The 26,912-nt window shown below is 42.9% G+C and overlaps 3 protein-coding genes across 4 annotated transcripts in view; 2 read left to right on the top strand and 1 right to left on the bottom strand.

The window, feature by feature from the left end:
* The window catches only part of LOC121614325 (synapse differentiation-inducing gene protein 1), a 7,305-nt gene extending 5,348 nt beyond the window's left edge, over nucleotides 1-1,957 (top strand). The window contains exon 3 of the mRNA XM_041948142.1: nucleotides 1,799-1,957. Coding sequence (XP_041804076.1) covers nucleotides 1,799-1,957 — 159 coding nt within the window. The remainder of the gene's footprint in view (nucleotides 1-1,798) is intronic.
* A 6,372-nt stretch (nucleotides 1,958-8,329) lies between these two features.
* Nucleotides 8,330-11,706, top strand: LOC121613534 (cystatin-F-like). The gene is made up of 4 exons (XM_041946969.1): nucleotides 8,330-8,473; nucleotides 9,607-9,785; nucleotides 10,441-10,560; nucleotides 11,287-11,706. The coding sequence occupies exons 1-4, from the start codon at nucleotides 8,425-8,427 to the stop codon at nucleotides 11,365-11,367; spliced, it is 429 nt and encodes a 142-aa protein (XP_041802903.1). The 5' UTR covers nucleotides 8,330-8,424; the 3' UTR covers nucleotides 11,368-11,706.
* An 863-nt stretch (nucleotides 11,707-12,569) lies between these two features.
* Nucleotides 12,570-26,717, bottom strand: LOC121613522 (adipocyte plasma membrane associated protein). Of its 2 annotated transcripts, none has more exons than XM_041946953.1 (9): nucleotides 26,467-26,717; nucleotides 25,641-25,757; nucleotides 24,203-24,318; nucleotides 22,349-22,441; nucleotides 19,592-19,708; nucleotides 18,804-18,978; nucleotides 18,275-18,409; nucleotides 15,832-16,024; nucleotides 12,570-15,353 (listed from the first exon to the last, which is right to left on the bottom strand). In XM_041946953.1, the coding sequence occupies exons 1-9, from the start codon at nucleotides 26,556-26,558 to the stop codon at nucleotides 15,144-15,146; spliced, it is 1,248 nt and encodes a 415-aa protein (XP_041802887.1). In that variant the 5' UTR covers nucleotides 26,559-26,717; the 3' UTR covers nucleotides 12,570-15,143. The 2 variants fall into 2 exon arrangements, with proteins under 2 accessions (XP_041802887.1, XP_041802888.1); XM_041946954.1 differs by lacking the exon at nucleotides 26,467-26,717 and adding an exon at nucleotides 26,189-26,323.
* Nucleotides 26,718-26,912: the final 195 nt, after the last annotated feature.

Raw genomic sequence — 26,912 nt, 5'->3', positions numbered from 1 at the left:
GATCACATCAGCTTTATTAAAACCTGATTAAAGAGCAGAGTGACTGATGTGTCTCTCTTAGTTCTTCCTCTGCTTTATAATCTCATTTCTTCCTCTGTTGTGTTTCTGTCCTTCAACCTCATGAAGCCTCAGACACAAACAGGATTTTTTTGTGAAGGATCGTCTCTGGAGTTCAGCCTGAAATAATCCTGTTTATTGTCAACCAGCCAATTCTCTGTCCTTTGAAAGCAGAGATGAACTAGCAAGTTGAAACCATGATCAGTATCATATGATTGGCTGAGGGCTGATCATGTGATTGCAGGTACATAAGGTAGCTGTGTTGGGAAGCCTCCCAGCATGCAATTCTTCTTCTTTTTTTCAGTGTTTGTGCAGCAAAACCAGTCAAAAGCTCACCTGAAAGGGCAGGTGGGCTACAAATTCCATCCTCTACTCAGGCTTGAGCTTAATCTGGATCGGGTTTTCTGCTCTGAATAAGGCCGATTTTGATACTTTAGCAGTCTGCTTGCTTTCATGTGTTTGCTGTAACATCTTGTTCTCTATTGAGCTCCACAATGTTTGCACACTGTGATCCCAGTTAACCAGTCACATGTTACCAGTCAATGTGTTCAGACTAGCAGTGATGTTGGTGTGGGACTGGTGGAGGTTCCCTGATGGACTTTTAAGTGGTAATCATGAACCTTCCACCAACAAAAAGCCTCAGTGAAGTCTCTGCAGCTTTAATTACATGTTTCGATGTTATGGTGTTGTGTCGGCATCTTGTAGTTGTTTGTCTTGTTCACGGTTTCTCAAACTACATTTGGTTCCTTTTTAGTGTACAAACTGTTTTTTTGTTGTGTGTTTGATATTATATATTATATTAACACTGAATAATAGAATGAAAAGTAAAAAGAAATTAGTGTTTAGCGCTAATTAGCTAACATTATGCTAACAAGCTAAACGAAGATGGTGAACATGGTAAATTTGAATTTTAATGTATAATTATACCTGCTAAACATCAGCCAGTTAGCATTGTCATTGTTAGCCTCTTATCGTGCTGATGTTAGCATTTAGCTCAAAATACCACTGTGCCTAATGTTGTTTTGGCGTCACATAGTTTAAATCGATCGCGCTCAGTAGAGTGCAGATCTCCACCAGATGTGTCTGAGCAGCCCGTTATCACCAAAGCAAACCAAACCATGCCTAACCAAGTATTGCCAGTCCCTAACCCTAAGTTGTGCTGATTCCTAAACCTCACCAAGTAGTTCTGGTCCCTAACCATAACCAAGGAAAACCCATAGAGGCAGTTTTCAGGACTCTGCCAGGTGTTGTCTGTGGACAGATTTAGTGGCAGCTGTGCAGGATGCAGTTATGAGAATGTACAGGTGTGTAGTTGAGATAAAATGAAGGGTATGGTCACCAGAAGTAGGAGATTTGGAAGTGTGGAAGCGTCCTTTGGCTCTTCCTTTAGGCCCCTGGCCCCCACATTCATTTTAAGTCGCAGATCACTGTAGTTTCAGTTTCAGTCATCCAGTTTCACACCCGACTAGAGGTCATCATCCACCATCCATCATCAGGTAAAACTAGAGACCATCTTGTGATGGGATGTCTCTAGTTAGTTACCATGACGATGAAGGTCACTTGACTTTAATCATTTTTCTCTTTATTTTGAAAGTCTAACAGGACCACCTACAAGTGGAGGCGGAGTTCTTCCCATTCTGCTGATATTGTATGAATGCATCATGTGGGAAGCCTCTCTTAGCATCTTAGTCTGGTTTCTACTTGATATTTGGCAGCTGACTTCCTCCTCTCCCCCCCCCAGACCAATAAGGCGGTGTCTAAAGGAGACTTCCACCTGGCGAGCTCCAGTTCGAGGCGGGCTCTCTTTCTGGCGGTGCTGTCAATCACCATTGGGACAGGTATCTACGTGGGTGTGGCCGTGGCGCTCATAGCCTACCTCTCCAAGAACCACCACTGGTAGGCTTGTCATCAGGGATTACCCATCAGACATGGGAATGTGTTTGGGATGTTCTTCTTCACCTGGGGGCCGGCTCTCAGGTTGCAGCAGGTTGCCCCGAGGTGATGAGCTGGTGAAGACTTCCTGCTTGCAGATGACGGCGGTGGCGGCCGTTGAACCAAAACACTCCGAGACGTTCACATTTTTACACAGTGACGTCACTCGTCTGAACCAACCTCGACAGGTCGACTGTTCGTCAGGTAATTTTGGAGTTTTATAGGACTCGAACATGAAAACTTTTAACCAATCAGATTGCAGGATCCTGCGAGTAATTCTGGGAATTTTTAACAAGATGAGACACAGAAAAGAGAAAAGCTTGTTCTTCTGTCTCTGATGGGATCCAGTTTGTTTTAAAGGACATTTCCAGTGTGGTTTTTGTCTTTTAGGTGATTATGAATTTAATGTTAATTTAATGCTACATTTTTCTTTGACTTGTCAAAATTTGACTTTGCACCAGACAAAAACGTCCATCTGCAAAATCGCCTTGAAACAATGTCTTTATATCTGTCTTACATCTGTGACATCTGTTTGAGAGTCAGAGACGATTTTTAGGTAAATTTGTTTCTGAATTGTTTCTTGAAAATTTGGATTAATGAATCAAAGTGCAAAAAAAAAAAGACGCTAGAAAATCGTCTCTAGTGGAAACGTGTTTAATGACATTTAAAACATCACACTGGAAGTGAACTTCAACACGGCAGGATTCATCACAAAGATCAGATACACTGGATCACTCATAGTGGATCACTTGGTCACTGATGCTGGATCACTGATACTGGATCAATGATTCCAGATCACTGGGTCACTGGTACCGGATCACTGGATCCCTGATACTGGATCCCTGACACTGGATCAATGATTCCAGATCACTGGGTCACTGGTACCGGATCACTGGATCCCTGATACTGGATCCCTGACACTGGATCAATGATTCCAGATCACTGGGTCACTGGTACCGGATCACTGGATCCCTGATACTGGATCCCTGATAATGGACTGTGTGTAAATCAGGACATAAAGATTGTTTCTGACAACCTGTGGACACTTTTCAGTCTCTGATAAAAGAGAAACTGTTGAACTCTGTTCCTTCTTCGGTGGATTTCTTTTTCTGGTCCAGTTTCTCTGCAGGTTTTTGTCATAAAGACACAGCTGATGAAATAATGTGTGTCACAGTCAGACCAGCCTCAGAAAATACCTGCAAATCATTCTTCCTCTTGGTTTTTAAAGAATGTTACTATAAATATGTGTTTATTTTTCTAATCATCAATCAGTTTATAAAATTGATTTCCCTCCTTCCAGGCAGACATTAGTTTCAGTTCATTTCCATGTAAATCAACCTGCAGAGAGGTAATCCAACACCTTCAGTCTCTGAAACCTTTTTCATCCTTTTCTGCCATCTGATCCAACAGGGCTGTAAAACCAAACTGTTTGCAGATATTACTGAGAGATTCAGGTCTGATCACAATCACCACTATCAGACCCTGATCAAATAGCTCTTTATGTCTCCGCAGCCACCTTCTCCACCTGCCCAGGACTACAGGGTGATCAAAACAAACGCTAACCACACTCAGGTGGTCAGGTGGTGTTTGATCCGGGTCTGACCGAGGCTTAATGTTTACAGGGTGGAGCTCTGACAGGAAGCTGATTCAAATGCTCCCGTCTCTCACATCAGGTCATTCCCCAAAACTAGCCTGATGCTAAGCTAATAGACAGTGGGTGAGGTGATCCAAGTGCAAGCTTCATGTCTGTCTGAGCAGCCAATCAGGTTCTCTCTGTCTCCAGACCAACCAATAGACATCCTCTCCATACTCCAGCACCAAGTATGTTTACAGCCAATCAGAAATAAGCTAATTGTGAGTTGAAGGGGGGCAAAGTTAGTGACTCAATCACATCTCAACCTTCTGATCTCACTCAGTGCGATCATGATCTCTGATGATCCAGACTAAACCTCCAGACACCCACTGAGAAACACTTCATTTTGCTTCCCAAACATATATTGTTGTTAGCCTGTGATGTTTGTCAGCCCGGTCCTGCTGAGCAGTGTGTGATGATGATGGAGGAAGAACTCCGCTGATACAAGCTCGAGTTCAAGAGAACTTTTTTAACAAGCAGCATCAGATCACCCGAGAGAGCTTCAGGGTCAGATCAGAAGACTCTGCCCTCAACATACAGACAACACAACATATAGCATGACGTTAACTCCACCCACATCTTTCCTAACTCATGATCAGCTCTGGGCATTCGTCCCACTGAGGAATGTTCTCCTTTGGACAATCTGTATCTACATCTACAGGAGATTTACGTCCTAATAGCTCCTCTATAAACTTCACCACCTCTGGTTTCCCTGTTCCTGATCATCTGGCCCTAAGTGGCCCTGCAAGGCCTCACATGCCACAACTAAGAGTGGTCAACATTCAAACATCAGTTTACGCCTGATCATGATTAATCTGACATATATTTGATTGATCTGATCATATACCTCACCTGTTAGCATCTATTGAAATATCTGTAGTTTTTGTGAATAAAAGTACAAAAAACAAATGAAATTGAACAAGAACTAATAAACATTTTCATCAAAAGACCAAAACTAAATGAAAATCGGGTGTCAAACTTACACTCGAGTGTTGTTGAATGTGATTGGTCAGTCTGGACTCTGAAAGACCCTCTCGGATGTTTTGGAGTACCGTCATAATTTGGCTGTAAATAGGAGAATGAAAGCTTTAATAAATCTGTGCTGAGATCAGTTTGGGAAACGAGAGCTCGCTCTGTCTCTCATTCTTGGCAGCTTAACGTATAAATACTGGGCTAAAGGGCTGCGACCATCAACAGTCATGTTGTTCTATAGATTCACTCTGCAGACGCACCTGCTGGGCTGTGATGTCGCCCACACCTGTACACTCTCTGAATGTGTTCACACCTGTGGTAAAGGGGCAATGTGACTCATGATGTTTATCGGCGATGCTGATCATTTAAAGGAACATTTTGACATTTGGGTGAATCTTGTGTGTGAACTGTGGATCCCACTAGAGGTCCTGGTTGAACAAATCTAAATATACCCGTGTGGGACTCATGAATCACTTTGCGGCAGCTGCAGGTGTCAACAACAACACAAACAAACCAACAGTGAATGTAGTTTGGCTGCTGATCTGACTGCCGACCAACCAGCAGCTGCAGCAGTGACTCAGCTCATCAACTGGCCTCCTTCGCGCTCCTCCTCCTCCTCCTCCTATCCATAACTCAGCCAACTCTGAGCACACAGACATGATCCACATATCTTTAGATTAGGTCAGACTTACACTTCCCCGGGATCTCATTATCTCTGATGTCCATCATGAAGAGATGTCCAGAAATCCACTTAGAAATCATAGAAAAAAGATGTTTTTCTGCAGAGCTTCCTTGAGAATCTTCCTGTTTTTAAGTTTCCTTCAGTATCACAGTGATCAGTGAGAGCTGTCTGAATCTGTGCGCACACTGCTAACAGGAGCTGCTAACAGAGGCTGCTAACAGGAGCTGTGAGCAGGAGCTGCTAACAGGGGCTGCTAGCAGGAGCTGCTAACAGGGGCTGCTAACAGGAGCTGCTAGCAGGCGCTGCTAACAGGGGCTGCTTAGGGGGCAAACAGGAGTGGTTAGCAGTGGCTGCTGACAGGAGCTGCTAACAGTGGTTGCTAACAGGAGCTGCTAACAGGAGCTGCTAACCGGGGCTGCTAACAGTGGTTGCTAGCAGGCGCGGCTAGCAGTGGCTGCTAACAGGAGCTGCTAACAGAGGCTGCTAACAGTGGTTGCTGACAGGGCCTGCTAACAGGGCCTAACAGCTGACTCAGCAGACTGTTAAAGGGGATAATTTGACTAAATGTAAACAAATAAAGGCTTAAAAGTAAGACTCAATATGTCGCCCACAGCGTGCCTCACTGAATCTGTGGTAATATTATACTTCCTGTTCACAGCCCCTAAAGCATCATGGAAACTGCAGTTCTAAAACCTACAGCATGATTATCCACAGAATAAAAGTAAGACTAATAATAATAGGAGAGCGGGGGTGTGGTACAGTGCTTTCAGGAAGTCGGGAAATCTAAGGGGGGCTTTCAGAATATGAATAAAGCAAAAAAATGCTTAATTGAATGTTTCCCACCATGTGACCGCTGGTGTTCTCTGTGCTTCATTCATGTGTGTCCATGTCAGCCAGAGGTCCAGGATGTGTTTAGCCTAGCTTAGCACAGAGACTGGAAACTGTTGTCCTGGCTCCATCAAAAGAGAAAAAAATACAATAAAACAATCACACACACACTTCCTGCCCAGCTGCAAAACAAACAGAGCTGCTCTGTGATTGGCTGTTTTCCCTCTTTTTTTTAACAACCTGGAAATCAAATGCTTGCTAATAAAGATTAAATGTTGTATTTCCACTCAAATGTTTGTGTTTGTGTTTAATAGTCATTTTGCTTCGGCCCACAGGACAGCAGGAAGTTGTCTTGTTCTTAGCCATATTAGCCATGTTAGCCATATTAGCCATGTTAGCTGCCCTGCTCTATGAAGGACAATGCTGGCATCTGAAATGTTGTTCCTAAAGGATGAACTGAGAATGAGACTTTGGTGATGATTCTCTGACTTTTCCTCTAGCGCCATCGTCAGGTCAATGTTTTAATTTGTCCATCACTTTGATTTATGACCAAATACCTGCAGAGCCAATATCATGCCAGGAGATCACCAAAAGTCAGAAGGATTCATCTGCAGACCATGAATGTCAAACACAATCTGAATATTTGTGAATATTTGAGCAGATGCTGAGATTTGTCTCTACATGAATGAAAATGACCTGATGATGGCGCTAGATGAAAAGTCAGAGGATCTTCAGAGTTATTACAGTATGTCATCCAGGAACCATGAGTGTCTGCTCAACATTTCAGTGCAACAACATCCATGAAGCCACGCTGCTCAGTCCTGTCATTTAAAATAATATAAAACTGAACATAGAAGCAAATATTCACATCTGAGCAGCAGCAACCAGAACATGAATTAATATTTTTAGTGAATAAATAACTGAAAAGATTAATTGATAAAGCTTTCACCTTAAACCTTCACTCTTCACCTCCAGCTGAGGATTCTGGGTATTGTAGTCCCGTATGAGAGTCCTTCAGAAGCAGATTACAGTTTTATTTGGGAAGTTAATTTGGGATGTTAAAATTGTCTTGGCTGTTGAACTGTGTCACCATGGTAACAAGACAGGAACACCATCATCCCACAACAACTGATTTGACACACAGCAACACAACAGAGGAGCATTTCTGTCTGATTCACTTCAACACTAACACTCAGTTACAGTTCCCCCGTTTATCATGTACACAGAATACAGAGACTCCTGAGGTCATGTCGCCTGAACCAGTTCATTAATCCAAACATGGAGACTAACTTTAATACTTTAATCATGTTTTCAACAGTTGTGCAGGTTTCTGATCGTGGGTCATTAATCCACACTCAGCGTGTGGATTCTGGATTATTTGCATGTTCTTCTTTTAAACACACAGTTTATTAACATTGAACTAAAGACGTGTTTGTCCACATGTCTGTGTGAGGACCTGAACGTGAACCTGCAGTGTGAGGACCTGGTTCAGAAAAAGACATTTTGGAAAGTTAAACCTGCCACACAGCTGACAGAGAGAAGGGATCATATGAACCACATGAAGCACATTTACTCCACTCCTCCATGCACTGATGAGCCAGTCATGTCTGTCTTGTCCTACATATGTTCTATATAATAATGTCACATATTTCCAGGCAGTAATAATCAAACAGCAACATGTTTTACAGTGTGATTAAGGTGCTGAACGGCCCTCAGCGCTGGATTAGAGAACTTTATGTTTTGTTCCTTCTGTGAGTCATAACTCAGTCAAATCATGAAACACATGTTTCTAGATTCATGAGACTAACTCGCTCTGACAGTCACTGTCTCTGATGTCCATTGTTAATACAAGTCAAGACATCCACTTCGTCCATCATATAAAAAAGAAAATCCTTCTGATGAAGAACTTGTGAAGGAAGCAGCTTTATTATCATTATTGATTATCTCACCTGTTGCTCTTGTTGTTACTCCAGGTATCTATAACTCAGTGTTGGACTTGGACATGTGCACAAGAGGTGAATAAAGAAATCATGTGAATAACTTTGTTGTAGAAAATCCAGCTTCTGAACAAAACAAAGACCTTCAGGCAGCAGCTTGGAGCTTTTCACCTGTCACGCACACCTGTCTGTCACTGACTCATCACGACCACCTGACACACAGCTGAGCTGCAGTGCATGCTGGGAAGCAGAGGCCGAGCAGGCACAGGAAGTGTTTTCACAGACAGGAAGTGCAGCCGGTGAGTGTTCAGAGACCACCGTGAGAGTTTAACTTTCCGCCTCACAGGAAACACAGACGAGGCCACAGAGACGCCGACAGATGCATGATGGGACTGAAGACGCCGCTGCTCGCCTCTCTGCTCGGCGTTCTGGGTAAAAACTTCTACACTTCCTGCTCTTCACGGCTTCATTATTGTTTAACACGTTTCGAAGCTGTAAATGTTTGTTTGTCTCAGACCTGCTGGATTTATTTTCCACCGTTTGTGTTTAATTCAGACTCCAAACGTCTCATCAGCTCGTTCACTTCCTGCTTTCCGTCTTTTCAGTATTTTGGATCTATTTTATAAAACAACACAACATGCAGCCTGAAGTCATGTTGTTCATCACTGGATTTGTTCTGGTTCAGTTTCAGAAATATCAATGAAACAAGCACTGAAACAGCCAAAGCTTCATGATGTGTGGAGTCTTAAAACTCTTCATGCGTTGGACTTTGTGTGTGAGCAGAAATACTTCAGTCAACACAGGACAGCAGCTCAGAGCGTCCAACAGTCAGTGAGCATCAGGAAGCAGAGCAGGAAGAGACGAAGCTGCAGCACCGCCACTGATCTGTTCCCACTTCGTTCACTAAAATGATCTTTATCAATAATTCTGTCAAACAGGAAGTCTCTGCAGAGGTCGTTTCATCGAATCTTTTACAGACAACAACAAGAAGAAATGTTTCATTAATGCAGAAGTTCTTTCCTTCTTCTGTAATTCATTTAGTTTAAATGTTCGTATATTTAATCAGAAGGTTGTTTCATCCAAAATGTCTTTTCTCATCACTTTCTAAACTCTCTTCATCAGTCTTCCTGCTGGTGCGTTCAAAGACGCTCTGACATCTGAACGCTGACTGAACTGACCAGAAAACAGTCTGTGCTCTCAGCTGCCGCAGGATGTTTGGTTATCGATTGATTATTTAAAGATTATTATATTCATGTGCACAGAAATGGTCATGCTGTTTGTTGACTGATGTTGATGATGTTGCTGAATTCAAAACGTCTCATAGTTTCTGAGAGAAGAAGATTTCCTTCAACATGGAGGAGGAGGAAGGCACATGAAAAGAAAGTAGAAATACTTCATGTTTGTACTTAAGTTCTGTGTTTCAGTCAATTTTTTGCCATTTTGAAATAAACAAAGAGAATTTCTGCAGACAAGAAATCTACTAAAACAAACTTTATTGAAGCAAATGTTGGAGACAAACAAAGGTCAGAGGTCATCAGAGGGGACTCCATCCTCTTCTCTTGCAGGGGTGATGTTGGTGGCAGGCGTCCGTGACGCCGGCTTCCTGCCTGGATCGCCGCGCAACATCAGCAGGAACGACCACGACCTGCAGCGGATCGTCCTCACTGCCGCCTACTCCTACAACAACCAATCAAACGACGCCTTCCTCTTCAGACCCTCCGCCGTCCGCAGAGCGCAGCGGCAGGTAGGACACAGGAAACACATCATGTATACTCCTGTCTGTGAGGTCAAAGGTCAACACGAACCTTCACCTCCAGATACACCTGATGATGTCACAGCGGCACTTGGCTCCATTGTTGGATTGTAACAGATGGAGGTTTTTAAAAATCACCTGCTGATCGTCTCTGACAGACACTCACCTGAAAACAGTCAATATATTTACTGTCTGAGCTCATCAGCTTCGTTGATTTTTGTAAATATCTGCTGATTCTGAATCTGATGCAGCAACACGTTTCAAACACGTTGTGACACAAACACCTGTTTGGATCACTGGATATGATGATTGAAAGACTGGTGGTTGATTCTGGTTTCTGCTTTAGCAAACACTGAACTTAATTTATCCATTACCACCATGTGTCAGTATGTTTTTAATGGCAATATTTTTAGTTTTTTGTACAAAATGTTCATATATAAAGTCAACTTTTGTATTCTTCTACTCTGTTGTTATTTTTCCTACTACTATTGCTGCTACCTGTAACACCTGAATATCCCTGACTGAGGATTAATAAAGTCTTATCTTGTCTTAAAATAGAGATTCTTACGTAAAAGTACAAGTACCTCAAGTACTAAGGTGGAGTACTTGAGTAAATAGTTACTCTGCTGTTAAATGTGTGTTTCAGGTTGTTAAAGGGATTCGGTACATTGTGGATTTAGAGATTTCCAGAACCGTCTGCCGCAAACGAGACAACAACACAAATCTGTCCGACTGTGACTTTCAGCCTGAAGGTCGTCTGCACCAGGTGAGTCTGAACAGGTGCGTCTGAACAGGTGAGACTGAACAGGTGAGCCAGAACAGGTGCACCAGGTGAGACTGAACAGGTGCGCCAGATGAGTCTGAACAGGTGAGTCAGAACAGGTGAGTCAGAACAGGTGAGCCAGAACAGGTGCACCAGGTGAGACTGAACAGGTGAGTCTGAACAGGTGCATCAGGTGAGAATGAACAGGTGCACTAGGTGAGAATGAACAGGTGAGTCAGAACAGGTGCACCAGGTATCCTGAACAGGTGAGTCTGAACAGGTGCACCAGGTGAGTCTGAACAGGTGAGTCAGAACAGGTGCACCAGGTATCCTGAACAGGTGAGTCTGAACAGGTGAGTCTGAACAGGTGCAGCAGGTCTGTACTGATGTTTTTGAACTTTTAAATGCACTGACCACCTGAATGTGGATGCAGCCATTAAAGAAGTGGCCTCCTGCAGATTTTCCAGGTGAAGAATTGTTTTGGTTGTCTGACCCCTGATCAGCTGTTGAGCTCTGCAGTCCAAAGACATTTAACCCAGAAGACAAACAGTAATCAGATCTGGATGCCGTGGTCACTTTTTACATCACAGGAGTTTCAGTGCTGGACTGTGTCCTGGAGCCTGTTCCACACTTCAGTTTCTGTGCAGATCAAACAAATAAAAGATAAAATAATAAAACATGACTGAAAGGACTTTAATGTGAAATAACACTTCCTGTTGTGTTTTCCAGACATTTCACTGCCACTTTGAGGTTTGGTTGATTCCCTGGCAGAATAAGACCAAGATCCAGGGTTTGCTCTGTAAACCCTAAAACCACCAGCTGCCTCCAGCCTTCGTCCATCATCCTCCATTATATTCATCCTTCATCATCCTCATCCTCACAGTGAGGCTTCATCCACCTGTCTGACCTGCTGCTCTACACATCTGTAAAACTAAACTTTTCACAGTAAAAAGAAATCAATCAAACCTTTTGGAGTTTTTCATTCACATATTTCAACATTCAGAGACACGTGCTGAGGAGGAACTGTGCTGCCACCTGCTGGTCAGGAGGGAGAACAGCAGCAACAAACACAAACTCTGGATTTAATCAAAACTGAGTTCAGAACACAATTTAAATTTCCAACATTTCTTTTGCCTTCAGATAAAAACGTATTAAAGATATAGAGTAATGCACAATGAGACTGAATTCCTTTTACTTAAAATCTTAATGTACTCATTATTAATGTCATCAAGGTGAAAACGAACAACCACAAACACGCTAATGTAATTTAAGTGTTTTAATTGGATTGTAAAGGAATATTTAGTGTATAAATGAATGGATTTTAATATATTATGATATTTTCAAAGGACTATCTTTCAGTTTAAGGGTTCTTTAAGGTATAAAACTCCTTATTTGGTCAATTTTAAGGCTTGTTTTTTGACCCCTTATAGACCCCAATATGCATTATTAGATGATGAACTTCTTCTGATTAACTTAATGCGTTAAAAAATTCAGGGTAAACCCCCAAATATGCTCCATAAAGGTGTACATTATGAGAACCTCTATTCATTATTTTTAATGTTTTTAAAAAAATTAATCTATGCAGACGACAATCTAATAACATCACATAGAATCAGAGATTAGTACTTTTACTGCATGAAGCTGACAATACTTCTGTACTTTTACTTAAGATTATGAATGAAAGACTTTTACTTGTAATTGAGTATTTTTACATTGTAGAATTAGTACTTTTAATCCAGACCTGCAGTACTTCTTCCACCACTGCAAACAGATGACAGAACACTTTGGTTCACTGTGTTGACTTCAGTCTGACCTGAACATCACTCATTTATTTACTTTATGAACTCTCTCTGTGTGTTATTGTACTGTATGCGTTACATATATTTTCCTTCAGTGTTCACAGCTCTCAGATAATTACTTCTTGTTGTGTCTTACTGACAGGCGTGATGGACAGCTGTCCTCGTCCCCAGCTGGACGAGAACACGTATAAAAACACTTTGATATCAGCGTCATTAAAACTGCAAATTTTATTTAGTTCTGATTCAAAGGAAGCAGAAAAGCTGCAGAACAGATTCGTCCAAAGAAAGAAAGTTTCAACCCATCGTCACGTAGCAGGAAGCTGAAAACACACATCACAACTGAAGCCGCTGTTTCTGTCTGTGCTTCGACGGCCACGAGGCCAAAAGCAGACAAACAGATCAGAGTCAAACCTCTTCGATCCTCACACAGTGAAACATTTGGCACCTGGACATGAAGAAACCGCACAACAACAAACACCATCGAACATCTACTCAATCATCTCAGCACAACTTTATGACTCGTTATCTCAGAGACGCTTGATTAGCTGAGCTCAGGATAGCAGATGTGACCTCAGGACCAGGATCATCAAACCCACGTTTGAGTTGAGAAACCGAGATGATTGATCAGAGGTGGGCATCAGTGATCAACATAACAAGAGAATTCTGTTTCAGAGGAATTAAAGGAATGTAGAGGGATTAGTAAAACTGCTAACAGAGAGCATTAATCTGCGTCAGTGCTACGTCACACCTGTGTGTGTGTGTGTGTGTGTGTGTGTGTGGTTAATGCATTCATCCATTCAGCTAATAAGACTGGAGATATATATAATGTTAATGTTTCATTTGGTTCTAACTAGTTAGCTCTGAGGCTAACAATGAGTGTTTTTCTTGTTCTTCTGACACTGTGTGAAAGCAGCGTTAGCTAAGTGTTGGATATATCGCAGCTTTCAGAAGAATCCCAGTTTCCCAGTCACAATTACAAGCTGGATGTTGACATGAACGGCGTAACCAGTGACTCCAACACATCATGAATGCAGCATGATGCATTCAAACACCCGTTCTTCAACCGCTGTCCTGTTTACAAGTGAGGCAACGTTAGAGGAACAAAGAGACGATATTAAAAGAGATAATACTGACATACAGAACAAATGTGTTAGCGTCTCCTCAACCGGCTCTTTTTCAATGTTGTCAAAATGTTTTTTTTGTTTTTTTTATTCAAGTGTCAAAGTTTTCCATTCTGGTATTTTGAATTTATTTCCTATAACTACTTTAATTATGGTCTAAGCAACGTAATGGGACATGTTAACAGTTCCACAGGCTGTTAGCCATGTTAGCAACAGTAGTATATCATTTACATTTTCTGTAGGTTAGGTTACTTAAATGTTGCGTGTGAATATTAGCATGTAGCCATGCTGAATATTTAGCATGTTGACAAAATAACATGCTAAATATTGCTAATGCTGATGTTCACTTTTCAACTTGCTAACATGCTAAATGTTACTCATAAATATTTATGAGTTTTCTGATTTGATGCAAAATAACAAAGTAGTCTCTGAAAACAAACATGGGCGCCTCAGCTCGACGGCAGGCGTCATTAACACAAATTAAGTCAAGTTTCAGGTTTATGTTTTAAGAAACAATCGAGGATGCGGGGTGGCGGCGGGGGGGGGGGGGGGGGGGCAGTAGCTCACATATATTTTCAGTAATTACAATAACACTGGAAACCAGTAAAATGACTCTTTATAGTTAATACATGACAATGACAGGCCACACTCGGCCCCGGCTAGCTAACATACTAAAGTGAGAAATAGCAGCTGGTAGCAGTACAATGCTAACCCAGACAACACATATTCAATACGAAGCTGGAGGTAGAAATTCCTCCTGTTTGCTGTTTGCCTGCACAGATTGTAGCTGTGCTGACTGACTGTTAGCCAGTGAGCGCTACAATGAGCAAGCTAGCAAGCTAACCCAACAAGCCAACCAGTAAGTGAGCAAGTAATTAACTTGAGCTAGCTGGCAAGCCACTTTTCAGCAAGTCAGGGTGAATCTAGGACTGTGTGACTCTTCAATCTTAGTCCTGATCAGTTCCTGAGTTTCTGTTCAATATCAAAGCGAAACTTTTCAGATACGTAACCGTGAAAAAGAGAAACAAGTTTTTCTAGAAAACCTTTTTTCTTTGTACAAAAGAAGCTAAAGTTGATTAATATGTGAACACAAGCAGCCAAGCAACAAAACATCAAATACAGACACGAAAACTGGAGAAATCAGGAACTATCTGATCAAAGAGGTCAACGAGATTATCAATCAATAATGCAACGATTAATCAATTAATTGCTTGGTCGATCAACGAAAAAATGAATCAGCAACTATCCTGACTATAAAATGATTTTAGTCACTTCTCTTTGTCGCATGTCTGAGTAAACTGAATATAATGACAATTTGATTGATTTGATTAATTGATGAAAATAACTGTTAGCAGCGGCTCTGATCAATCTGAATGATCCGACAGCTACAGCTCATTAAAACATATCAGCTGACAGGAAATGTCGGCTCATTCGCTCAGCAGGTGTGATGTCACTGCGATTCAGCCTCCGGAGATCCGGAACAATTCAACCTAATTTTGAGTTAAATTACTGTTGAGAAACTTCAGTCTGGAACCGAAGCGTTGACGGACCGTCGTCCGAGTCTGACGTTATTATTTCACTTCCTGGTGCGTTGTGACATCACTGTTGGCGACTTCGTTGTGTTCATCTAACGTCACACGGAGAAGTCGTGTTCCTCGGTTTCTTTTTACACCTTTCGCAGGTCGAGTTTGACGACATACGGCGAGCGGAAGGAGCCCAGATACAGATTCCCGTCGTACTCGTGGACCTCGCTGATGTGAGCCGCCATCAGGCCGTTGGGGTCGTGGAAGCTCCGGGTGCAGATGCCGCCGTCGTGGAGCTCGGCCACCAGGCTGTACCGGGGGATGAACTTCATCAGGACATCCTGACTGAAGAGCTGGAGGGAAGGAGGAAGGACAGCGAGGTGAGGGTGAATACAAGGAGAGAAGGAGGGAAGGAAGGAAACAGGAGAGGATGATGAAGGATGGCAAGACAGACGAAGCTCCATGTGGTTCAACAGACCGGCCAATCAGAGTGCTGCTTCCTGTCAGGAGTCCATGACTGTCTCTACGTGGACGCCTGGGAGTCATCGCTGTCTCTGGAGACGGCAGCAGCTTAGTCTGTAAGGACTTGGCTCAGGGACCGGAGGCTGGTTCAGGACCAACTCAGACCAGGTTACAGAGTGTTTACTGGCAGCTTCACCCCTGAGCAAGGCACCAAACCCCCGACTGCTGCCCATGTGACAGCCCCACCACTGTGTGTGTGTGTGTGTGTGTGTGTGTGTGTGTGAACATCATGAAACTTATATACTCGACACCTTCTGGTTTCTGAAGACCTGCTGGGAGTCGGGACCTGGTCCCGTCTGTCTGTTTTACCTTGAAGATTAGTTTCTTGATCCAGGGTCTCTGGGACAGGAAGTCCAGGATGGAGAAGCCGGGGTTTGGCCGCACTGACGGCATGGCCACCCAGTAACCTCCGGTTGAGCTGGGACGGATGTTGTCGGGAAAGCCGGGCAGGTTGTCGATGAAAGTGTCCATCCCGCCTTTGTTTAGACCGGCGACGTGAACTCTGACAGGGAACAGAAACACAGATCCTGGACTGTGAAAGAGGCGTTACAGAGGCCGCTAACTGATCTGGTTCTCTGACTGGCACCGGTCAGTCGACTGCTTACCAAATTTATTCTGACTTTTCTGACATCTTAAAACGTACCGAGAGCCTCGACCTTCACTGTCCTCACCCGACAATAAAATGAATCGACCGGAGCTCGTCACATCACGTCCTGTCAGGCTGTCGTATCACATCCTACCTGTCGCACACTCGACACCTTGTATTGTGTTTCAGTGAAACTTTTAGAAATATGAACCTGTTTATAGACACAAACAAACAGGTCACAGACTGAAACTGGATCAATGATTGAAACCATCTGATCAAAGAAATAGTGAACCAGGTGATCGATCAGTTTGTGACTGAGGGGACTCAGTTTTCTGTTCGAACACTGCACATCAATAAACATCTTAAAATGTCCTCACAGGCCTGATCAGAGGTCAGTGTGTGTCAGCACAACAGTGATTTTATATCTGAAGCATTCAGCCTCAATTCAGTCAGTTTGAGCTCAAAGAGTCTTCATCACAGCAGGAGAGATGAAAATAAACCAACGAGTCAACAACACCTCCCACGACACACACACACACACACACACACACACACACACACACGCTTCAGTTAAAACGAGGCCAGCAGCTTGTTTCCGTGGCAACAAACAGAGCCATCCTCCTCTTCCTCCATCACAGAGAGGGTTATATAACCTTCATCATATATGATCCAGATTTAATCTGAGTGCTGACTCGGTCCGAACAGGAAGTGCGATATATTTGATCAATATTAATGATTAGAGGCCGAGGAATAAACGATTTGAATATTAAACTTTTCACTTTTAACCAGTTTTATTTTTATTCTGTGAAGGACGTCATGTTGGAACTTTTTATTTTACCATCTAATTACAGTTTCCACTGTTAATTACTTTATGTTGCACGTTTTTAATTCTATGATTTGTAAATTACTTTATGGTGGAACTTTTAATGTCATTTAATTTGACTTCTTCTATGCTTAAATTTATTTAATATTATTTTAATTAAGTTTGTGAATGACTCCATGTTTGAACTTTTTACTTGATCTCATTTTATTTTTCCTTCAGCTGCACTTTATGTTTCATTTTATTTCATCTTGTGAAGCTTCATTTAATCTGAATTGATTTTATTCTGTCAATCACTTCATGGCAGAACGTGAGGACACGCCTGCTTATGTGGTGGATCAGAAACCTGGATCAGGTCATCGTACTGCAGCTAACATGTTCATATTCAGGACACTAATGTAAACGCTAACTGACGTCTCGCTGGTTTATAAGACATATAAACACCATGTTAAGGAAAAAACAAACCTTAACCGCGGTGAGGTTTGTCTTGTCATGGGTTTTTGTCTCGTTATTTCCTGTTTTATTTTGAAGGCCTAACTCTCCTCTCGTTTCAGAGCACTTGCCCTTCCTCATGTGTCCCGTGTGTCCGCCCTGATTACCTGTTGTCTCCACCTGTTCCTGATTACCCTCCACGTGTTAAATAGTCTGCGTCTCCCTTGTCTTGTGCCAGTGTGTCTTTGTCCGTCAGTGATTCACCCGAGCCTGTCATCTCCCTTGCCCGTACCACAGCCACAGATTTTGTCGTAAGCTCTTGTTTCCTCTTCGTGAGTGTTTTTTGTTGTAATTTTGATAACTTAGTTTTCTGGTTTATTTTTCGTAGTATCCTCTTAGCCGATTTGTTTGCCTCCTTGTTGAGTGATTTTCTGTTGTGATAGATTTTTCTTTATGTTACTTATTTCTCTGTTATTTAGGAATAGTTTTTGAGTTCATTGTTTTCCCCACTTAGTCTGGTTTAGTCATAGCTGTTTGAGTTTCCTCCTTCGGGAGCGATTTTTGTTTCTTGTATTCATAGTCGTAGAGTTCCTTAGATATTCCTCTTAGTGAGTGTTTTCTGTTCTTTGTTATTTTCCTTATTGTAGATATTTATTAGATATAGCATTTTGCCTAGATAATTTTATAGCTGGTTTGTTTAACACTTCGCGAATTGGTTCCAGAGTGTTCAATAAACTTCTGTGTGCACTGATCTCTGCGTCTGAGTCCTCTTCTGAGTCCCCGGCCTGACAAACCTGGTTTTTGTGCAGCGTTCACAGGGTTCTGGTTTACAGAGACCGTGTTTAATACACGCAGTCTTATAGTAATAATGCTTTGGGCTGACAGCGGTGGAGATACAGATACAGGTGTGTTACCTGCGGATCCGGGCCATAGTGGTCTCTGCCACCAGCACCGACTCCTCGTCAGGCAGCAGCTGGATGCCGTTTGGAAATCGAAGGTTCTCCATCACCACCGTCAGCTCTCTGCTCTCGGTGTCGTACTCCAACACTCTGACGGGAGGAAATACACAACAACAACAACCACGTTCACATCTGATCAATCAACCCATTAATCCATTTTTTTTAACTTGAGTTAAATTCAAATAATCCATTAAAAAACTTTTTTATTCATTATTTAGTGGTTACTTTAATCTGAACATGAATCTGAGCTGTAAAGCAAACATAAACAGAGAAACAAAAAGTATTTCTCTTCATTTCTTTGTTGGATGTTTTTAACGTAGCAGGCTTTATAAATCTTTCATGCCATGCTGGAGAAGAGCACATGATACAGAATTTATAGGTGTTCAGTTTCATAAACAAATAGAAATAAAAACCTCTAATATCTCAAATATAAGCCTGTTTCAAATAAAGGTCCTACCCACTAATAATATCTGTAATAAAGTACCGTCCGTCTGCGGTGGCCTCCATGATGAGGTGCAGGTAGTCTCTGCGCTGCCACCTGCTGCTGGAGTCGGTGAAGTACACCTTCTTTCCGTCCTGAGTCACCGCCAGGTCGTTGATGAACGACAGCTTCCTGCCAGCGACCACCTGACCACCCGACACTAACCTGGTCGCATCACCTGCGTAGAAAAAACATCAACAAAAGACAAAGAGACAGTGAAGGTGGAGTTCAGACTCTCATCCATCCGTTCCCTGAACTACCAGTTTAGTAATAATACTGATGCTGCTACAACGTCACATATCTGCAGGTAACAGCGCAGGTAGCAGCAGTGATGATATGATTACATATATCGCACTCTGACGTACACACATGTGTATCTGTGCTTTTCCTAAATTCAGACAAGTCGCATCTGAAAAGCAAACTTAAGGAGAGGAAACTGACCAATCTGACGACACCGACCATCAGCACTGCTTACTGCTGCGTCTCGTGCTAGCTAACGTGGCTAACATGCAGTGTGTGAACATTAAAACGGATTCATTTCTAATCGAAACAAGGCAGCACGACGCGTGAGACAATGAGGTGTCTGAGTCTACCACTAACGAACCGCGGTCCTAAAGCTGCAGTCAAAGTGTCTCTGCGGTGGACAAACACAGCGAACAGCACTGAACCGTGAGCTGACGGAGAGCCAAGAATAAAACATGTCAGACGCTGAATAGAGACGGTCTGTTCAACACGTGACAGCTGGAACAAACCCACGGATAGGAGACCCTGAGAGGCCGACAGCAGCTCACCTGTGGTGGGGTTGACCTCGAACAGACCCAGGTAAGCGTCAGCTACAAACAGAGTCCCGTTGGGTCCGACTCTGATCCCCAGCGGCCTCCCACAGCTGGACTCCTCCTCTCTGGAACCTGCAGGACAACCACTGATTAAAACTCCCCGGACTGTTGGGCTTCATCGGCTTCTACTGGATCACTTTTATTTTCATTTCTTTATCTGATGAAACTCATCACAAACAACTTTCAACGATGAGTCTGTGCAGCTGGAACTTTCAGACATGACGTCTGACCACAGATCAGAAACAACTAGTCTGTGAGGTTTTCGGTCAAGCTGACAAACTATTAACCAATAAATAACACAGGAGAGAATAAATGATCGAGTTACTCAGAGTAACCTCACTCAAACCACACGTCAGCAGTTCTGACTGCATGGGGTCAAAGGTCAGCACCTAGAATGTGAACAGTTCACTGTGACATCATAACCAAAGAACAACCGGCAGCTAATCAGTAAACTCTGAGTAGAAGTATAACGTATGTGAGGAGGTGACAGACTTCGCTGCTGACGGTGAACTGCTCAGCTGTTCAGGAGGAGCTCCTGCAACATTTCCAGTGTCCAGAGGAGCAGCAGGAGGCGATGGAGTCCACACGGTACCAGTCCAGTTCCCAGCTGAGCGTTAATGTTAGCATGTAACTGAGGATGAAGCAGCATTGAATGGAAATAATCCAGCAAAGAACAAGTTCTTAACTACAGTACGTTAGTGAATGTACATTACAGTCCACCACCATTGTCACATACTGTTAGCTAACTGAGCTAGCGTTAGCATGCTAATATCAGACCCCTTCAGACTGAGGAGTGAAGAGGTAAAACTGCTGACTTTGATCTGAATGCTTTCTCCTAATGATGAAAACTGAAAAGTCTTTCAGATAATAACCTCAAAACATGATGCTAATAGTGAAAGGAAACGAGGTTAGCTTAGCTTAACGTGATGTTTCCCACTCACTGTTCACACACAGACTTCTACATGAAGGCAGATATCAACAGAACAAAGTCAGACCCACATGTGATGTCATGATGCTACAGTGACTTCCTGTTTACACAGCTGACTGCTCTTGATTGGACAGTGCTGCAGATGTTTCCTAGCAACAGAAGTTTTACTGATGCAGTAACTCACTCGTTTGAAGGTTTGAGTTACTGAGACTGTTCAGACTGATTGAAGGGTGATGAATCTATGAGCTGCTGCGTGTTTCCTTTTTCCTAAACCACCACAATAAATTCACTCATCTTCACTTTCATCCTGACACACCTCCTGACACCTGCTGACACCTGCTCACACACCTGCTCACACACCTGCTCACACCTGCTGACACCTGCTCACACCTGCTGACACCTGCTCACACCTGCTCACACACCTGCTGACACCTGCTCACACACCTGCTCACACCTGCTGACACCTGCTCACACCTCACTGCAGTCAAAATGGAACGTGAACATTTCTAAAAGTCTGTAAATCTCCTCTCACTCTGACTTCCTGTTTCACAACAAAACCTGACTTGCAGTGTCTCCTGCAGCTGAAACATCCGTGTTTCCTCCTTCTCAGCAGTCACGGGTTCAGCTGCAGGAGGTCATGAGCAGCTTCAGCGTTTCAAAGGGTAAAGTTTGGATTCACGTTAGCGACGAGGCAGCGGCAGCCCAGCAGGTCGACCTCCTGTGTTCTGTGAGCTTAAATGACCTGTTTCATCGAAGGAGTCTGGTGAGCATAGACGATGTAATGAGAAGCTACAGCGGTGAAAATATTCCAAATATAGCGCACACTTCAACTAACTGATGAAGGAGGTCTTGCTGCTGTTGCTGTTCTGTGGTGCTTCTCCAAACCGGGGGCGAGCCGACCGCCATCGACCGGCGGCGACACGCCGACTGTTGACGAGTACAGCAGCGTAAAGAACAATGACGTTCATATGTGTCATATAAAAACAGGCTGACATGAAGTGATCGATGCTGAACAAAAGCAACAGAGCGGAGGAACGATGTCGGGATCAGAGTGTCTGACTGCGGTCGACACACTGTGTTTACCGGACGTCCCGACTTCAACCTCTGACTTCATTTAGCGGGACGCAGAGGTCAACATGTCGCTGAGGTCTTCACTCAGCGGTGGAGAAACTGAGCTGAAACTCCAGAATGAAGCAACCAAAGTCTGTGTGTCTCAATGTGTCTCAATGTGTCTCAATGTGTCTCAATGCGTCCAGGTCAAAGGTCAGTGTCTGAGCCAGAGTCTTCCTGCCTGTCTGTCTGTCTGTCTGTCTGTAGCCTAAACTGAAGGCCAGTGAGGGGCTGCATGAACGCTGCCGTGTAGCGTTTATGAATTATTTTTTCTTTTGCTCACGCTACGTTTCGCCTCCAAACGATGAAGTTTGAAACAACCTGATAAAATAATCATAGCGTTACTCCGTCCAGCAACACCTGACACCTGGACGAAGGTTCTTACCTGTATAGGACACTGACCCCAGAGCACAGTGACCCCTACTGGCCCAATTAGTGTCTTGTATCTTAAAATGGCTCGTACACGATCAGTTCATAAATAAAAAGTAAAGAAGAAATAAAATAATGTGATGGCAGCAGGCAGAGCTCGGTGCTTTAGATCAAACTTAACTGAATAAACTTTAAACTACAGTTAACTGAACCACAAGTTCAACTTTAAAAGTAAACTAAGTTGAATCTGTGACTAATTTATACTAAACTGAATCTTAAATTAAACCTCGAGGTTCGTTTCTCACCACACGGCAGTTTTCCGAGTCGCGTCACTGTGTGAATTCTTCGACCAATCAGCTTCACGATCTTCCCGTCGGCTGTTCCCGTGAACAAAACATCTGCAGACAGAAGAGACAAACGTCTGTCAGCTTTCAGTCTTCCTCATGGTCTTCATCGTCAAGCTTTAAACCCAAGAAAAGTTTCCTGATGTCAGTTTTAACGAGGTCTGGTTGTGTATGAAGCCATAAAGATGAAGAAACTGTCACAAAGGGTTTTTCACATTTCACCGAGACCTTTCAGGAATCTGGACTTTCAGCTCGACATGAAGCCGTTTCACAATGACTGGAGCAGACGCTGACCTCTGACCTCTGACCTCTTTTTTTTTTATTTAGGACAGTGCACATTGATGAACATTGCTGTAAATGTGCCAGTTTATAGCTGATTAGCTCATTTGCAACTGTAGTCCTTGGACAGAATGTAATAAAACAACATGGAAGTACACATTAAAAACACTGAAGTACACATTAAAAACACTGAAGTACACATTAAAAACATGGAAGTACACATTAAAAACACTGAAGTACACATTACATAAAAATACAATAACAAAATACACATTTCAAAATTACATTGTCAAGCACACGTTTGAGTACAGTCCAACTTAACGACATCCAGTCTACTTAATGGACACACTTCTGGACATCCTTTAACCAGTCTTTGAGCTTTCCTTTAAAAGAAGAATATGTAAGACTGTTCCAGATGCCCCCCCCAAGACAGACAACACATTTCTACCAAAAGTGGTGCGTCTGGAAGGGATCTCTACGTCTCCTCTGTCGCAGGCCCTGGTGTTCAAACCCCTCACAGTCCTGTTTTTTTATAAATTCATTCAGACTTTTGTATATAGCACAGGTAAATTTATAGACCTTGAAACTATGAAAACTTAGAAAACTCTACTTTTTAAGGATATTACAGATGTGATACGAGTAAGGTTTTCTGTCCAGTGTCTTTAAAGCTTTTTTATAAAGGGATTCTATTGGTTGGGGGGCTGTTGAACATGCCAGTGCCCAGCTAGTGAAACAATAGTCAATGTGTGAGAGGATCATGCAGCAGTATTAGTTAATGATTATCTGTCTGAAGTTTGCCAGGTTGTGTTTAACCGAATTAAAAACCTTTTTAATGTGTTTCCTGAATGAGAGTGTCGAGTCCAGGATGACTCCAAGATATCTGAACTCGTGTACCAACGAGAGCTCCTCTCCCCCCAGAAACACCAGAATGAACAATTTTTGGTGGCTGTTTTGCAAAAAACATACAGACACTTTTTTTGACGTTTAGGCAAAGACAGGATTTAGTGAGCCAGTTTTGAACTTTACCCATTGCTAATGTGAGACTCTGAGCAGCCGCTGTTGTATTTTTTGCGGCGGCAAAAATAACCGCGTCATCCGCATAAAGCTGGGCATGGACACCTTCACAGACATCAAAGAAATCGTTTATGTACGAGGAAAACAATAAAGGACCGAGTACTGATCCTTGGGGGACCCCCACGGGCCAATCCAGGCATGGGGACCTGACACCATCGACCACCACACACTGCTTTCTATCCCAATCAAGGGCCTGTGTAGAGAAATTGACCTCTGACCTCTGTCTGTGTCAGAGAGTCGCCGCTTCACCTCTTACCCCCCTCACATGTTACCAAACTTTATCTACCAGACTTACAAAATCAGAACTAAAGTTTAAACTCAATTTCAAACTAAAACTCAACTTTTAACTCAACTAAATTTTAAACTAAACTTTAAACTGTACTAAACATGAAATTAAACTTTAACCTTTAAAAACTGAACTGAACTGAAAACTAAATTTGATCTAGTCTAAACCGCCCTGACCTCCGATGTTGGCGATGGACTCCGGTCCGGTGATCTGGTCTTCAAACAGCCTCTGAGCCTCTCTGAGCTTCAGGTTTGGCTCCCAGCAGCCCTTCATCACCGGAGGCTCCTTCAGACTGCAGGACACAGAACCACCAGCAGGGGGCAGGAACGATACGAGCGTCAGGAGGAAACGAAGGGAAGAAAAACTGTAACAGCTGTTTTTACGGACGAGTTTCTTCACTCACTGAAAATTCTGATTTCTTTTAACAATTGTTTCAAAATTTACACTTTCTTATTTTTTACTAAGATATTAATTTAGTGAACTAAATAAAAATCTTAATTAATATTACTGATTCAGACCAGAGCTTTACATACTGTGGAAACAGCCTCAGTGGAGGTGGCCCGCCTCGTCACCTCGATAACATTTGAATGTAAAAAACATGTGAAATAAAATGTTTGAAATGAAAAAAGCTGAGGTGCTTTTTCACAATATTCACGCAGCGTGTCTGTTGTTGAGGAAATCATTTATGAACTAATCTGATCTAATCTGTCAAGATTCAATGTGTCAGGTTAAATGTTCCTCGAATAAAGAAACCTGGACTCTCAAATCTCACATTTCAGATTGTCTTTGAACTCACCAACAAACATATCTATTAAAAAAAGAGAAAGTTTTCGTCCTCAGATGAGTCACAGCACCGAAAACCTGACAGATTATTTCTCTGCAGCAACTTAATGTGATTAAACATTAAAATCACATCCAGACGGTGGAAGACGAAGTAAAGCACGAATAAAATACTGCAAGTCAAAGTCCTGCATTCAAAACCTGCTGAAGTATCTAAGTATTATCAGCTGAATGTACTTAAAGTACTCACAGTGAGTGTTGTTGTATCAGTAAATGTTCCTGTCAGTGTTTCATCTCTGATGTTTGTGGATTAATATTCCTGCTGCATTAATGTGGATGTTTGAACTACTTTATATCCTGTCGGCTGGTTTAATCTACAGCGATGCATCATATTCTATAAGATCATCACGTTTGTCCTGTGAGAACCTCGTATCTCACAAAAACAGCCTGTTTTCAGCTCTGTGACGATGCATTTTCAGCTGATCCAAGAGGCTTTTTAAAGTTTATTTAGCTGAAGAAGACATGAAGGAAAACTTCATCCTTCAGTTCATCACAAACATTCAAGACATCTGGAGATACAAGTTTTTCACTGGAAGGAAGGAATCTGAAAGTAACTGTAACTAATCTAGTGGAGTAAAAAATACATTTACCTCTGAGACGTAGTGGAGTAGAAGTATAAAGCTGCTTAAAATGGAAATACTGAAGTAAAGTACAAGTACTTCGGTACAGCTTTGAGTAAATGTACTTAGTTAAAACTCAAAACAACTTCATTCATCCTGCGTCTGCTCTGACCGACAGACTGACCGTCCTCTACCTGTCTGCACTCACACTCACCTGAACACCTCCGGCTGGATGGGAGACTCCAGGATGAGGATGATGACCAGCAGAGGAAGAAGCAGGAAGCCGCCCAGTGAGAGCAGAGTCACCTGGAACACCTTCCCACTGTAGGTGCTGCGAGGAACAACCACACAAAGACCTGTTACTAGAACCTGAGTCCTGGACCTGATGCCCTGCCGGTTCCTCAGGGATCCGTCCTCGGTCCCTCACTCTTTACTTTAGCCGTCCAGTTAGCTAACGCAGCTAACAGACACACATCGTGGCTACAGAAATTACTTTTCTTTGGCAGAATGTTTGTATGAAGTGAAACAGACAGAAGTTTGAACGTGCTGCCTTCACTGAGCAGCTCAGGTGAGTGCAGCTCAGGTGAGTGCAGCCCAGGTGAGTGCAGCTCAGGTACGCAGGTAGAATCTTTACCTCTTCACCATTACTACAAGTCAGAAATGAAACCTAACAAAGTTTGAATAAGCTTTCACTTTAAACCGCATCAGCAGAGGAATGTGATCAGTTCTCCTGTATTGATGATCGGTTGATCAGAAACTGACCAGCTTCTGATGGATGAATCATCTCAGCAGGAATCAATAACCGGAACTGTTCCTGCACCTGCTCGGTTTCTATTCGGTTTCCGGGTTGAAATTAGCTCGTTATGATCAATTACAGACACACTTCCTATTATATCCGATCAATAATCAATGAGCGGCGGCCTCTGAGCTCCGTGTTCACGATGCTGCAGCAGCTAGTGACGTTAGCTACGTCAGGTGTTCCTGTTTTAGTGTCCACACCAGGATGTGGGTCAGGAAACGGTCCTGGCTCTCGGTCTTACCCGGATCCCTTGTAACGGTGGTCCGGCAGCTCGTCGGTGATGACCTGCGGTCTGTGCACCCGCCGAAACCGGAGCCCCTCCGTCTCATTCATGCTGGACCCGGACGGTTAGTTCGGCCCGACTCGGCTCGGTTCTGTTCTGGTCGGTTAGGCTGTTGTCCTGGAGCTCGACCGGATCTCCGTGCAGAGGTTTAACCCGGGTAAAGAGGGAACGAATCCGGACAGGAGCGGCGACACATCTTTCCCAGACTGTTTACAAGCGACAGCTTCCGGTCCGTCGCTTCAAAATAAAAGACATCCTGAGTGTTTTTAGATATTTTCAAGTTAAAATAAAAAACAAAGATACTGTAAAATAAAAAACGAATTATAATTAAGAAATAATTAAAACGCAAAGGGGAAATAACTAATTATAAGAAACTGAAACGAAACAAATGGATATAAGTTAAA

This window comes from Chelmon rostratus, chromosome 11 (genome assembly GCF_017976325.1).
Source record: "Chelmon rostratus isolate fCheRos1 chromosome 11, fCheRos1.pri, whole genome shotgun sequence".
NCBI lineage: Eukaryota > Metazoa > Chordata > Actinopteri > Chaetodontiformes > Chaetodontidae > Chelmon > Chelmon rostratus.
This window is presented reverse-complemented; position numbering and strand designations above follow the sequence as displayed.